Raw genomic sequence first — 15,909 nt, forward strand, 5'->3', positions numbered from 1 at the left:
ATAGTTAAAAAATCATATATTGTAATTTCTGGATTTTTTTTTTAGATTATGTCTCTCACAGTGGACATGCACCTACGATGACAATTTCAGACCCCTCCATGATTTCTAAGTGGGAAAACTTGCAAAATAGCAGGGTGTTCAAATACTTATTTTCCACACTGTACGTGGAATTTCACATTTGCGCTTTGTTCTAACTTGCTGTCCATGAAGAAATCATAGCTGTGCAAACCAAAACTTGTCTTAAAACTTTTTGATTCCACCTCGTAGATAAGTAAGTGATCTAGGTATTTAAAAATTACGCTGTGGTAAAACAGTGTGTTATTGCTGTTTCCATATTAATATACACTGCATGTGTTTTGGGGAAATGAATAAATAAATAAATGTTCATGTTTTGGCAGACGGATTTAGTCAAAGCCGCACTGCAGGGCGAAACATCAGACTGGCCTGTGACTACGACAAGGAAGTCTTCTGGGCAAAACACACTGGTGACAAAATAGAGTTTATTCATTTTGATGAAGAAGAACAAGATGCGTTTATATGTGGTCATGATCCAGACAACAGATATATTGTTTTGCCTGATTCATCGCTTCTTATAAAAAAAGCTTTAGCTTCAGACTCTGGGATTTACCTCTGTGATGATCTAATCGTTAAACTGACAGTCCTGCCGTCACAAGGTGGGTAGATTTTTTTCTTTTTTTACAATTTTAAAACAATGGTAACACTTTTTTGGTATATTCAAAGAATTGTGACAAAATGGATATTTGTTCTGACATTGGGTCATATCAAGAATTCGATTAAGTACAAGAGAATACAGTTGTGGGTCATGCACTTCAACCTCAGGCCTTCAGGGGTGTCCTGCCGGAATCAATCCTCCCCTTAATGCACCCAAAAGAAAAGCTATAAAATGAATAGAATAGATTATTGGGAATAATTCAACACATATTCATAAACAAAAAAATCATAGTGTTTAGGCCAGCAGAGAAAGTCTTGCTGACCCTGATGGCCTTGCACAGGGAGAATATAATACTGAAACTGGTCCTTACTATGTAACAGTTTCTTCCCACAAGTTTCATGGTGTTAGACTGGACTGGGCTGATGGATAATGTACTTTAGTGCCTCTTTGGCACAACAAAAGAGTGTATGTTTCATATAAACCCTACCTGACTGTGTGACCGGATAACATCAGAACAGTACCCACAAAATAACGACTAATAAAATCAGCCATAACCAAAACCAATGACCCAGATCTAATTTCCGGTTTGATTTTGAAACAGGGTGGTCGGATGTTTTTCATCCGGATTATTATTATTATTATTATTGTTCAGATTGACTGTTCTAATTCTAGGTTTGTCAGATTCCTTGATGAACACCTACACGGCTGCATCTGCCTCCAGAAATGCCACAGGTAGGACAAGAAAAATTGCAAGCAGCCTTTTCCATGTGAACCATGTGAACCACACATTTACAGACATTTGTTGCCTAAGAATCAACAGGAAAGCAAAGCTATAATTTCAGACTGATGTGTAGTTTAAATCATGCGATGTATGTCTTGATCACAAACAGTGGTGAAATTCTCGGACTGTAGGTGCAAAGACCCAGTTGAACAAAATAGTTAGCAGGGTGTCATTGATGCTGCAGCTGCTGCTGTATTGTCTTTTGCTATTTTGTTGCTATTTTTGTTTGCTGTTATGCAGAACCCGATTGGAAAGATGATGTCTACCAAATTTGGTGCTGATTAGACATAATTTCCAGAAGGAATAGCAAAAAAGCAGGTTTTAGCAAAATCCAAGATGGCCAATAGGTCCATTCAAGTTGATCTGGATTTCAGATGTTGGTGTGTTTGGATTTTGATAGGAACGACAGACTAGTTTAAGGTGGAGGTTGGATTGCATCAAGGATCGGCTCTGAGCCCTTTCCTGTTTGCATTGGTGATGGACAGATTGAAGGACGAGGTCAGACAGGAGTCCGGATGGACTATGATGTTTGCGGATTATATTGTGATATTGTGACCTGAGATGTTGTATGGTTTAAAGACAGTGGCATTGACGAGGAGACAGGAGGTGAAGCTGGAGGTGGCCGAGATGAAGTTGAAGATGCTGGACATGATTAGAAACAAGCTTCATGATTAGAAACAGCACATGTAGGACATTTTGGAGACAAATTGATGGAGATTGTTGGACATGTGAAGAGGAGGAACATGGAATATATAAGTAGAGGAATTCTGAGGATGGATCCACTAGGCAGGAGAAAGACCAAGGAGGAGGTTCATGGATGTGGTGAGGGAAGACATGCAGGTGGTTGGTTTGAAAGAGGCAGATGTGGAGGACAGAGTGATATGGAGATGGTTAATCTGCTGTGGAGATCGCTAAGTAGAAGAAGAAGTAAGTGTGTTTGGATTTCAGATGTTGGTTTTGTTCAGACAGGTCTCAGGATGATCTAACTTAAACTAGATAAAGATTGGACATTTGGAGGAGTAGTTGGCAGTTACAGTAGATAGATGGCAGCATTTTTAGCATGTTATTGTAACATTTGGCCAGGAGGTGGTGCTGTAACATTGTCCTGAAGATGATAAACTAGGTTTGTGTCAAATTTGTGCACAAATACAGCCTTACTTCCTGTTTGATCTTTTTGCTGACAGATTCCCTGAGGCATTTTGAAGGATTACGTTTTAAAAACAAGATGGCAGAAATTGTATTCATAGTGGGATTTTTGTTTTTACATTTTGGGGATATGGTTCAAAAGTCAAAAGTTATGACCATTTACATACTTCCAAATAAGTTTTTTGATTTACCCAGTGGTGTTACTATAGCTCACTGGAAACATTTGCCCATGTTTGGTCAGAGCCCCTCTCTTGTTCAGTATTCTTTTCACCAAACAGATTATGGGCTGCCATAAACACCCTATTAAAGGTTTTTTATAGAAATGTTTTTAATATATTTATCTTTTCCTGTTGTTTGTTCTTCCAATCATGCTTTGACAGTCAATGCCACGGAGAACTGAGAAAATAGTGGGGAAATGACTTGGAGAAAACACAATTCTGAAGGGAAAATGGACGTCTACATTTCTCTTTTTAAGGGTGAAATCTTCATATGCAAACTTGATCTGGACAAGCGCTTTAAGATATTACCTGATTCATCACTCAGTATAAGGAATGTCTCTTTGTCTGACTCCGGGGTTTATTACTGTAAGGATTTCCCAATGGTCAATTTGACCATCACACCATTATCTGGTAGGTAAATATCGGAGTGATTGATGACTTGTCAATCAATTAAACTAACAATTCTACAAACTAATATCTATATTCCCATTGAATGTTTAATCATGATCCTTCTCAGTGTTTCAAGCAGTCAATCTTCTCAAAAATACATCTCTTTAAAACTAAAGAAATTAAACCATTTAGTCAGGAGCTGTTAAAGTGATAAATTCCCTTGCTTGCATTACTTTATCTCAAGACAGATTTGAACAGCAGGGATTATAATAATTTTCTAGAAGAACAGGAAATGTTGTTAATAAAGTTTGGTGTTACACATGGTTCTGTTCTAGGCCCACTGCTCTTTTTACTTTTTTTTACTGTAAACGTTTTTATAAACTTGCTGTTAGCTTTAATTTTGAGATGATTAAAATGCATGTCTGCAGCAGGTGTACACTTTAATAAATTAAGACATTCTTTTGAAAAAGGAATCAAGAAAGTTCACATGTACCTTAAAAAAAAAACATCGAAACACAGAGTCAAATGTCCAGCAGGGAGATTATAGGACTTTTAGAGACATTTTCCATGTAGACATTTTCTTCTTAGTTTAAAATAGATTTAATCTACTTTTTTCTCATGAAAATATAAAGGTGGTCATAACAAACTTTTCCACCTCGCTTTCTAAACCTTTTGTATCCTTGTGTAACATAAAGGAATTATTTTTTTCCCCCTGACTTACACATTACAACAAGAAAAACATTCACCTTTATTTTTTTCAGCCGTGTTTAACCAGACTCGTACAGAAGGGAACAACTTCATGCTCTACTGTCACAGCATGGAAAGCGCTTTCTGGACCAAAGGCACCAATGACAAGAGCTATGATGTCATTTTTGCTCAAGATAAACAACACACCGTCGTGTACAGACGTGACCCAGACAAACGTTATGTTATATTACCTGATTCATCACTTGTTATAAGGAATGTCTCAGTGTCAGACTCTGGGATTTACTACTGTAGGCATTCTCCAGCGGCCAATCTGACCGTCTTCCCGCAGAAAGGTGAGAACGTACAGGGTGGTGCAGGGAAATAGGGAATTTTGGAACTAGGAGTTGGTAAATCTGGGGTGTCGGTGATTGTTTAGAACCAGTATGAGCTCCTTTAGAACCCCTTGCTATTAGTTATAATAAGGCAGTGAAGTGGTGCACAATGGCCTTTCAATATAAAATCATTTACAAGGATGCTAATAGTGTGAGTGTAACAGGAAATTTCAGCTTTGTTACCAGTGTGGACGTTCAACAGTCCCCAAGTGCTGTTGAACAGCCTGCACATCAGGATATCAGGGAGGTGGTAGCTTAATGGTTAAGGACTTTGGATCAGAAGGTCGTGAGTTCAAATCACAGCCACAGCGAAGCGAGCTCATGGGAACTCCTCGTTCCAAAATTTCCCATTTCCTTGCACCATGCTGTATTTATGTAGTAATCTTTTTAAATTATTATTATTATGTATTTATTCTGTAAATGTTTGGATATGTGAAATATTGTTAACTAAAAGACAGGCAAGAAACATACATGCCACCATGTAAACACCAGTTTGCTGTTTATTAGTCTTCTTTTTCAAATGTGGATTACAGTACTGATGTGCAAAAGGCTTTTTTTATTTATATATATATATATATATATATATATATATATATTTTTTTTTTTTTTTTTTTTTATCTGTGAAAAGCAATTGGAATAAAAGAGCTTCAGCTCTGAGTGTTGCAGGAACAAAAACATAAAACAAATCATAAAAACATTTATATTAGAAGTTCTTGGTTCAGTAGAAAAACTATTTAAGTTTTGAAATAATTCCTAATGAAAAAATATTCTAACATACAATAAATCTCTCTGCCTGTAGGTGGAGTGAGTGAGGTTGAGCGAGGGCTGATGTTTGGTGGTGTTGGTTTGGCGTTTCTGTTCTTTCTCCTGGCCACAGTCGCTGCAGGCAGAGCGATCCTCTGTGGATCCTGGCAGGTCGGACGAGACATTGATCAGAGAAGAAGCTGAACTGCTACAGCTTCTTTAATCAGGCGAAGAATTTTAGAAGATCAGTAATTTATTAATATGCACCACTGATTCCAATGCTTTCTTTAATTTTTTTTTTACGTTTTTTATAATACAAAAATGTCGGTAATGTTCCATAAAAACTATTAAATTCTCTCTTTTTTTAAGTATTTTTTTTAATAAGTCCCTTCTTCTGCCTAATTTTGCATGAAATAAACTCCACAAGTTTCTTAACAGCTGCAGCAGCACCCTGACCCTCAGCAAAGATCTCTGGGGAAAAGGGGAGGAGTTTGTGTGAGGTAGGAGACGTCATTTATCCAGTCACGATCAGAAAGAGTCAGTATGAAGATTAGAGCTAAAGTTTAACATTGAGCTGCTTCTCATCCATCTCCAATAGGGTTTTAATTCTACACACTGCTGATGTTTCTGTATTTCCTCTCGTCACTGTGCTGTTGCTCTTCCTGTAGTTTCTGCTGAAATAAAGATGAGTTTTGGACGTTGTGTTTCTTTTATTGGAGTTAATGGTGATGATCAGTGTGATGAGAGAGTGGGATTAGCTGCAGATTCAGTGCTGTGTGTTTCAGTGCTTCACTGAGTTTCACTGAAGGAAGTTGAACATCTGGTGAAGTTTCTGCTCTATTCTTGGAGAAATGGAACTCGTTCAGGCATGTTAATGCAAATCTCACTTACACCTCACTGCTCCTCATGGGGTTTCAGCTTAAAGTTGTCTACTTAACACAGAATTAATATTGAATCTGTTAAGGTTCTTCCAAACATCTTAAACAAAATGTTTTAATTTTAGACAGTTAAAAAATAAACCTTTTACTTGACCCTTAGCAAGTTTGGCAATTAAAAGGTTTTTCTATTCAATTGTGTGGGAAAAATGTTAATTAGACAAATAACTCATGTTTGAATTTACTTTAGGTGAGATTGTGGAAGTCACTGAATTCTATAACAAATCAATCAATTGAGGATCTCTCACACTTCTGGAGGTAGAGGTGGTGAAACAAAATTGCTTTGAGAAGACATGAGGAAGAAAGTTTGAGAGGAATCAGACTCAAAAAACTGTTTAGTCAAAAAGTGCAATTATAAAGTATGTTTTGTTTGATGTGATCAGCTGTTCACTGTTGGAGTCTTGAGTACAACAAAGTTCATGGAAATTCTAATCTAAACCCATCAAAGTAGAATTTTCCATATGAAATGCAGTCCAAATTTATCTTAATGGTTAGTAATTGTGTGCTATAGACAGTAATTTTGTGTATCTTCAGCTTGTCAATTTTTAGGGCATCCTCTCACAAAGCAAGCTGTGTCAAGATCATTAAAAGGGAGATCCAGAAGGCAACAGAGACATGAGGGATCCCTGGGACATACAGTATAATTGTCAGGGCTCCGAGAGAGGCAAAGCCAGTGCCTGCACGGAGCGCTTCTCCATCCTATTAACCACCAACACCTGAGCCTCATCTACCTGATCTACTTAAGGACCTCGGCTCTGCTCTCAGGTTGTCTGTTATTGCACGTTGTGCTAGGAGAGCTAGACGTATTCCGTAACTACGTGTGGACCTCGCCTCTTCCAGGCGCTTCGGGAGTTTTCCCATCATTCTACGATAACGTTATCGGACTTTGTGGACCTTGCCTGTCCAGGGCGTCCTGCGGATATCTGCTCTACCCTTCGGTATCCAGAATGGACTTAGTGGACCTCGTCCCTCCAGGGCGTACCACGGATACACCTGCTATTGCTGGTTTTCCCTTCTCTCACTTCCTATCGATTCTTCTCATGAAAACTTGTTCAAACCACTACGGCCTCCACCTCCGTTTCTCATATACCAAGGTCTTTTACTGTACATGGAAAGACTGAAAAAGTATTCAGAGGTATCATGTAATCCAAAATCTTACATATATCTGCATGTGGTCTGTGTTAGAGTACTGCTGTTTTATTAAGGTTTAGTAGAAAATAAACATCCACTGTCTAATGTCATTTACACACTTCTCAACATTGTTAAGCTGATCTCTCTCATCTGGCTTTGCTGAAGCATTCTGTATATTGTCAACATAGCAATGGAAGCTAATATCATGTTGCCAAATAATTTCACCCAAAGGCAGCATATATAAAGAAAAAAGCAATGGGCCTAAGACAGATACCTGCAGAACACCAGACTTTAACTCAGGAAATGAGGAAAACTCACCATTTACTGTACATCAACAAATGATCATGACCAGTCAAATAAGACATAAACCAGGAGAGAGCTGTTCCCTTTATTCTAACAACATTTTCAAGTCTATCAAAGAAAAGATTAGGATCAATAGTGTCAAAAGCTGCACTACATTTAAGCAACACAAGCGAGGAGTCAAAACCCTGATCAGAGGCCAGTAGCAGGTCATTTACCACTTTAACCAGGGCTGTATCTGTGCTATGATGAGGCCTAAATCCTGATACATTTTAGGAATGTTATTTCTATTCAGGTATAAGCATGATTGCTGCACTACAAAATTTTCTAGAATACTGCAAACAAATGGGATGTTTAAAATTGGCTTCTAGTTGGACAGCTGACAGGCATCGAGGTCATGTTTTTGAATTAGGAATTTGAACCCCATTTAAAGCTTGCATTAGTTTAATGTAATTTGCAATTATCTGTGCTGTTTTTAGGTTGCCATATGCTAGTCCCCTTTGCACCCACTGCAACTAAGAATGGTTTCACATGAACAGCATAAAAATCCATGAGGTTACTGTTGAGGGTTAAACTTAAGAAGCATTCAAATGGATTTGGACTGTGATTAATTTAAAGAGTTTGTTACAACAGCTTAGGGTTTTTAATTGCCCTGAAAATTTGTGTCTATCTGTGAACATTTGATAACCTCAACAATGATAGAACTATAATAAGTGATCATTTGGTGTCACCCAGTTGAGGACGGTTTCCCTTTTGAGTCTGGTTCTTCTCAAGTTTTTTTCCTCATACCATCTCAGTAGGTTTTCTTGCCACTTTCGCCACTGGCTTATTCATCATGTTCATGTTTTTGTCTGCTTGACAGGACCATACAAATTATTGCTGCACACTGCAACAAGTAGGTTTGCAGGCCATCGTCTTAAAAGGAGCCTCTCTGAAGTTGTTTACAAGAAAGTTAACAGTTTGCTAAAGGCAATCTGTCCAAGAGCATGAGTTACTGGAACCATGTACTGTGGTCTGATGACACTAAGATAAACTTGTTTGGCTCAGATGGTGTCCAGTATGTGTGGTGATGCCCTTGTGAGGAGAACCAAGAAAACTGTGTCTTGCCTACAGTCAAGCATGGTGGTGGTAGCATCAAGGTACTGGGGAGCTGCGGTTTATTGAGGGAAACATGTACTGTGACATTCTAAAGCAGAACATGATGCCCTCCCTTCAGAAACTAGGCCGAATAATGACAACTGCCTTGCTGAGAAAGCTGAAGCTGAAGGTGATGGAGTGGCCAAGTATGTCTCCAGACTTGATCCCTGTTTAGCACCTTGGGGATCCTCAAGCGGAAGGTGGAGAAGCACCATGTGTCTAACATCCAGCAGCTCTGTGATGTCATTATGGAGGAGTGGAAGAGGATCCCAGCAACAACCTGTGCAGTTCTGGTGAATTCCATACCCAGGAGGATTGAAGCAGTGCTAAATAACACTGGTGTTCACACTAAATATTCACACTTTGGACACAGTTTTAACATGTTCCCTTAGGGTGTACTGACTTTTATTGCCAGTTTGGACAATAATGGCTGTATGTTGTTATTTTCAGAGGGCAGTAAATCTGTACTGCTTTACAAACTGCACATTAACTACTCGAAAATGTATCCAAGTAACATTTCTATACTATTGTCCCTTGAGGAGATACTAAAATGGTTGCTGAAATGGGGTGTACTTACTTTTGATGTACACACAGTTTGTACACAAATGAAAACCTTCTCTAGGGCCGCATATTATTGGTTATTAATTAATAAAAACGTATCCACAGTTCAATAAAGACTTATGTGGATCAGTGTGGTGTGTTTCCTCAGCACCTGCAGTCTCTCCCAGCTGCAGCAGTGTTTCTCTGTGCTTCTTACTGACTGAGGTTTTTGTATGACGCTCAAACACTGTGTGATCACCCAGCTACCACTGATCTTATGTAAACTCTGACAGTAATAATCTCCTGGATCTTCAGCCTGGAGTCCACTGATGGTCAGAGTGAAGTCAGTCTTAGATCCACTGCCACCGAACCGAGCTGGAGTTCCTGAGAACAAGTGACTCACATAATGTACTAGGAGTTTAGGAACTTCTCCAGGTTTCTGTAGGTACCAGGCGAGACAGTCATATGATACACCAGATGGCCCACAATCATGCCACACAGCAGTGCTGAATTTACAGTTGATGGTAACTGTGTCTCCTGGAACAACAGTTTGCACTGAAGGAGTCTGAGTCACAGTCACCTGACCTCTGGATCCTGTAGAGAAACATAGATTGTGTGTGTATGCAGTAAAGTGGTGTAGAATCAGTATTAAATGAAGTGTGTGAGGCTGTGAGTCGATGTTAAACTCTCACCTTGAGTCCAGAGGGCCAGTGTGCAGATGAAGATGCTGATCAAAGTCATGGTTGCTGTGGGTGAAGATGCTGAGCAGCAGCTCTCAGTCATGAAGTGTTCAAGTCACAGGAATATAAACCCTAACCGAGCACTGAAGCAGGAGCTGCTGATGCAAAGTGTGTGTGTGTGTGTGTGTGTGTGTGTGTGTGTGTGTGTGTTGCAGTGTGTAGGTTTTTGTACAGCGGTTTCATTAGAATGTATCACTGTGGTGGACTTTTGGTGGAGGCTCCAGACTTATTATAAACAGTAAGTGTATTTTGTTATTTTTAGACAAAAGCAGTTCATTTTACACTCTTTTTCTCACATGATTTTTATTTATAAACTTCAGATAAACATAATATTAAAGGTATATATTTCCCTGGAATCCAGGTCAAAGTTTTGTAATGGACAGTCCAATCATTTTATATTGTTGTATTTGTTACAACTATAGAATATTGTTTAGAATCAACATCCAGCTGAAGCCAGCAGTGACCAAATTTAGATTTTTTTCAACTGATGTTTAGTAACTTGTTTTATTTGAATTCTTCCAAATTCTCCAGTGTTTTCTCCATACACTGAAACGGCTTAACACTATGAACAACCAGTTTCTTTATTTGTTTCATCTGACCAGGAAATACTTCTGTAAAAGGCTGCCGATCATCTGTATCTGGATTTTATTTCTGAGTCTCTTAATAGTGAATGTACATATTTTCCTGTACATATTTTCCAAGTTCCTCACCGATGAACTGTTTGTGTTTGAGTTGTTTGTCCAGATCTTGGTACCTTTATTTGTTCTAAAATCAAGCAATCAAACTTGTGTTGGTTCACAATTTATTTTATTCACCGGGTCCTGCCAGAGCTGCTTGTAATTTCCCATCAGAACCTTTAAAATGCCATTTCACTGATTTCTGGAATCCTCCAGACAGAGTTTTAAAATGATCCCTGTAGTGCAAATGTACCAATTGAACATATTTCTAGCTGTTTGTATGATGTGTATGTGTGTGTTTGTATTTTCAGAGGCTCCCACTGTGTCTCTGCTCCCTCAGTCCCCCCTGCAGTCGTGTGATGGCTCGCTGCTCTGCCTGCTGTCTGACTACTCTCCACAGGGGGCACTGGTGAGCTGGATGGTGGATGGCTCAGAGGTGAAGGACGGGGTTCTGACCAGCGCAGAAGAAGAGAAGAAAGGCCGTTACAGCCGCAGCAGCACCCTGACCCTCAGCAAAGACCTTTGGGGAAAAGGGGAGGAGTTTATCTGTAAGGTCTCCCATAGCAACGCCATTCATCCAGTCACGTTCAGAAAGAGTCAGTGTGAAGACTAGAGGATACAAGATAGAGTTTAACATCGAGCTGCTTCTGATCTACACACTGCTGATGTTTCTGTATTTCCTCTCGTCACTGTGCTGTTGCTCTTCCTGTAGTTTCTGCTGAAATAAAGATGAGTTTTGGACGTTGTGTTTCTTTTATTGGAGTTAATGGTGATGATCAGTGTGATGTGAGAGTGGGATTAGCTGCAGATTCAGTGCTGTGTGTTTCAGTGCTTCACTGAGTTTCACTGAAGGAAGCTGAACATCTGGTGAAGTTTCTGCTCTATTCTTGGAGAAATGGAACTCGTTCAGGCGTGTTAATGCAAATCTCACTTACACCTCACTGCTCCTCATGGGGTTTTAGCTATATAAGTTATATAAGTTATTTTATTCAGTTGAAAAAATATATATATTTCCTGAGCCTCAGTAAGGTTGGGAATTGAAAGGTTTCTCTATTCAATTGTGAATAAAAAAATAATTAGACCATGAACTCAAGCTTGAAGTTACACAGGTGTTTAAAACTACATAATCCTTCATGGATACAGTATAATGGGATTGTGGAAGATTTTAAACTCACTGAGCTTTATATATATATATATATATATATATATATATATATATATACAGTGTGGCATATTTAGTGCTCAAGCCACAGGTGATGGTGGTGAGATACAACTCCTTGAAAAGACATGAAGAAGAAAGTTTGAGAGGAACCAGATACAAAAAAACTGGGTAGTGTGATCAGAATGATTCCCTTCTATAACTCTCTCACTTAGGGTTTATACTTTGTGATCAATGGTTCGTTGTTGGAGTCTTGAGTACAACACTGATCATAGCAATTCCAATCTAAATCCATCAAAAAAGAATTTTTTTCATATGAAATGATTAGTAACTGTTTACCATCCACAGTAATCTTGTGTATCCTCGGTTGTCAATTTTTTTTGAGGAATCCTCTGGTAAGACAAGCTGTGGACTGTGATTAATATAAAGAGTCTGCTACAATGGCTTAGGGCACCAATTGCCATGAACAAATTTGCATGTAAATGGCCATCAGTGAACATTTAATTACCTCAACAATGATCAAACGATAATAAACTCTTTGAGTCTGGATCCTCTCAAGATTCCTTCCTATTACCATCCAATGGAGTTTTCTTACCAATTTTGCCACTGGCTCACTTATTAGGGCTGAACTTAAAGGAACTAAATTTACTCAATGTAAAAGTATATTTGTAACCTATAGATTTCTGTAAAGCTGTTTTGGGACAATCAGCATCATTAAAAGAGTTTTACAAATAATGTTGAAATGAATTGATTTAAATTGAATTTCTAAAACTTCTGCTTTTCTCTGTTTGAGAGAAGCTTCTTTGGGTACAGATCCCAGGACCACGATAAAAGATATTTTTCTAAAAGGATATTTTGCTTGTGGTCTTATTATTAAATTCTGCACACACAATTTGTACACAAATGAAAAACTTCTTGAAGGCTGCATATTATGATTAATAATTCATAAAAAAATGATCCATAGTTGAATAAGGACTTCTCTGTCAGATCATTAGTGAGATCAGTGTTGTGTGTTTTCTTGCATTGTTAGTGTGTGTTACTGTGTGTATCACATCCTCAGCACCTGCAGTCTCTCCCAGCTGCAGCAGTGTTTCTCTGTTCTTCTCACTGACTGAGGTTTTTGTATGACGCTTAAACACTGTGTGAACACTGATTTGCCACTGATCTGAAGGTCAGTAAGGCAGTAATAATCTCCTGCATCTTCAGCCTGGACTCCACTGATGGTCAAAGTGAAGTCAGTATCAGATCCAATGCCTTTAAAACGAGCTGGAATCCCTGACTCTAATTTATTAACATGATGGATCAGAAGTTTAGGAGCTTCTCCAGGTTTCTGCAGATACCAGTGTAGATAAGTACCACCGTGCACTTTATGACTGCTTTTACAGTTGATAGTAACTGTATTTCCTGGAACAACAGTCTTCACTGAAGGAGTCTGAGTCACAGTCACCTGACCTCTGGATCCTGTAGAGAAACATAGATTGTGTGTGTATGCAGTAAAGTGGTGTAGAATCAGTATGAAATGAAGTGTGTGAGGCTGTGAGTCGATGTTAAACTCTCACCTTGAGTCCAGAGGGCCAGTGTGCAGATGAAGATGCTGATCAAAGTCATGGTTGCTGTGGGTGAAGATGCAGAGCAGCAGCTCTCAGTCATGAAGTGTTCAAGTCACAGGAATATAAACACTCACCGAGCACTGAAGCAGGAGCTGCTGATGCAAAGTGTGTGTGTGTGTGTGTGTGTGTGTGTGTGTGTGTGTTGCAGTGTGACGGAGGTTTTTGTACAGCGGTTTCATTAGAATGTATCACTGTGGTGGACTTTTGGTGGAGGCTCCAAACTCATCGTGAACAGTAAGTGTGATCTAAGTGTTTGTTATTGTGATTATTTCTGTAAGCATCTGCATGTGTATCTGCTGCAGTAAGAACAATGATTTTAATCACTTTTTTTAAATAGATGTTATTGTCCCAGATAAACCACAGTTTGGGATTTATTTATTTATTTATTTATTTATTTATTTATTTATTTATTTATTTATTTATTTATTCAATCTTTCTTTAATTCCATTTGTCCATTGTTATATGTAAGAGACATGGTGGTTCAATTCCCATCAGTGTTGCCCACTGAGGGCCAACAATAAAAATTCCTGTGGCTCCCTAGTTAAAAAAAAATGACTAGGAAATGTTTGACTTGCTGCTGTAGAATGTCCAACTTTGCCTCTGTTGTAGTTCACAAACTCTATTTGCTTTTCTTCTCCAGCGGGTCTGAAAGCTCCCTCTGTGTCTCTGCTCCCTCCGTCTCCTCTGCAACTGTCTGAGAAATCGTTCTTGCTGCTCTGCCTGCTGTCTGACTACTCTCCACAGGGGGCACTGGTGAGCTGGATAGTGGATGGCTCAGAGGTGAAGGACGGGGTTCTGACCAGTGCAGAAGAAGAGAAGAATGGTCGTTACAGCCGCAGCAGCACCCTGACCCTCAGCAAAGACCTCTGGGAGAAAGGGGAGGAGTTTATCTGTATGGTCTCTCATAGCAACGTCGTTCATCCAGTGATGTTCAGAAAGAGTCAGTGTAAAGACTAGAGGATCCAAGATAGAGTTTAACATCGAGCTGCTTCTGATCTACACACTGCTGATGTTTCTGTATTTCCTCTCGTCACTGTGCTGTTGCTCTTCCTGTAGTTTCTGCTGAAATTTTAAAGCTGCTACTCTGATTAGCTTCAGAGTTTAAAGAAAGTTTACATACAGCTAAAGACATTCACCCTCATTCACATGCATTTCCTGAGTGTCTAATTTGATCTACTTTACCCAGTCAGGATTGTGGGTCTCCTTGTTAGGATACAGTTTTTCTGTTTAGTTCACACCGTTTCCCTGAAAGTTCAGGTCAGAATTTTCTAAGCAGCCCATTACTTTCAATTTGTTGTATTTGTTACAACCTAAGAGGTTTGTTCATTGTCCAGCTGAAGACCATGCAGGAACCAAATTAGAATTTTTTTTGTCTTGTTTAGTGACTTGTTTCCTTTGAATTCCATAAAAATTCCATACATTGATAGGGTTCATCTCTGTAGAGGACAGGGGGGTATGGAGACGGATGATCCTCTGTGGCGACCCCTAATGGGAGCAGCCGAAAGAAGAATAACAATAATATAGGGCTTATCTGTATAAAAAAAAAAAAACAGTTCCATTATTTGTTTAATCTGACCAGAGAATGTTTTTGTATTAGGCTGTGGATCATCTGCACCTGGATTTGTTATGTTTCTTAATGGTGCACAGGATTTTCCGACTTCCTGACTTATGCACTGTTTGTGTTTGAGTTGTTTGTCCATATCTTGGTTCTTTTATTTGTTCTGAAATAGTCTATGAGTAGGAATCAAACTTGTGGTGGTTCACAATATTATTTTGCTGATTTTTCCAACTTTTTTATAGTCACTCTTTTAGTGTTCAGAACATCTACACAATATTTCTAGCTGTTTGTATGATGTGTATGTGTGTGTTTGTATTTCCAGAGGCTCCGACTGTGTCTCTGCTCTTTCAGTCCCCCCTGCAGTCGTGTGAGGACTCGCTGCTCTGCCTGCTGTCTGACTACTCTCCACAGGGGGCACTGGTGAGCTGGATAGTGGACGGCTCAGAGGTGAAGGACGGGGTTCTGACCAGTGCAGAAGAAGAGAAGAACGGCTGTTACAGCCGCAGCAGCATCCTGACCCTCAGCAAAGACCTCTGGGAGAAAGGGGAGGAGTTTATCTGTAAGGTCTCCCATAGCAACGTCATTCATCCAGTCACATTCAGAAAGAGTCAGTGTTAAGACTAGAGGATTCAAGATAGAGTTTAACATCGAGCTGCTTCTGATCTACACACTGCTGATGTTTCTGTATTTCCTCTCGTCACTGTGCTGTTGCTCTTCCTGTAGTTTCTGCTGAAATAAAGCTGAGTTTTGGACGTTGTGTTTCTTTTATTGGAGTTAATGGTGATGATCAGTGTGATGAGAGAGTGGGATTAGCTGCAGATTCAGTGTGTGTGTTTCAGTGCTTCACTGAGTTTCACTGAAGGAAGTTGAACATCTGGTGAAGTTTCTGCACTATTCTTAGAGAAATGGAACTCAGGCATGTTAATGCAAATCTCACTTACACCTCACTGCTCCTCATGGGGTTTCAGCCTAAAGTTGTCTACTTTTGTTAATGTTGTTCCAAACATCTCAGACAAAAAACGTTTCATTTTTTATTTTATTCAGTTGAAAAAATATATATTTCCTGAGCCTCTGTAAGGTTGGGAATTGAA

General features: G+C 39.2%; 1 protein-coding gene and 3 gene segments (V, D, J or C); 2 read left to right on the forward strand and 2 right to left on the reverse strand.

Moving 5' to 3' along the window:
* The first annotated feature begins 3,048 nt into the window (after positions 1-3,048).
* Positions 3,049-5,728, forward strand: LOC124392057. The gene is made up of 3 exons (XM_046858743.1): positions 3,049-3,229; positions 3,970-4,248; positions 5,087-5,728. Exons 1-3 carry the CDS (start codon positions 3,049-3,051, stop codon positions 5,233-5,235), a joined length of 609 nt encoding a protein of 202 aa, XP_046714699.1. The 3' UTR covers positions 5,236-5,728.
* A 3,059-nt stretch (positions 5,729-8,787) lies between these two features.
* On the reverse strand, positions 8,788-9,950 carry LOC124392027. The segment is given in 2 exon segments: positions 8,788-9,668; positions 9,767-9,950. Coding segments are annotated over 2 exon segments (558 nt in total).
* A 2,344-nt stretch (positions 9,951-12,294) lies between these two features.
* LOC124392028 lies at positions 12,295-13,492 on the reverse strand. The segment is given in 2 exon segments: positions 12,295-13,111; positions 13,210-13,492. Coding segments are annotated over 2 exon segments (504 nt in total).
* A 53-nt stretch (positions 13,493-13,545) lies between these two features.
* LOC124392058 lies at positions 13,546-15,570 on the forward strand. The segment is given in 3 exon segments: positions 13,546-13,561; positions 13,901-14,200; positions 15,141-15,570. Coding segments are annotated over 3 exon segments (612 nt in total).
* Positions 15,571-15,909: the final 339 nt, after the last annotated feature.

The sequence above is a fragment of the Silurus meridionalis genome, chromosome 10, assembly GCF_014805685.1.
Source record: "Silurus meridionalis isolate SWU-2019-XX chromosome 10, ASM1480568v1, whole genome shotgun sequence".
NCBI classification, from domain to species: domain Eukaryota; kingdom Metazoa; phylum Chordata; class Actinopteri; order Siluriformes; family Siluridae; genus Silurus; species Silurus meridionalis.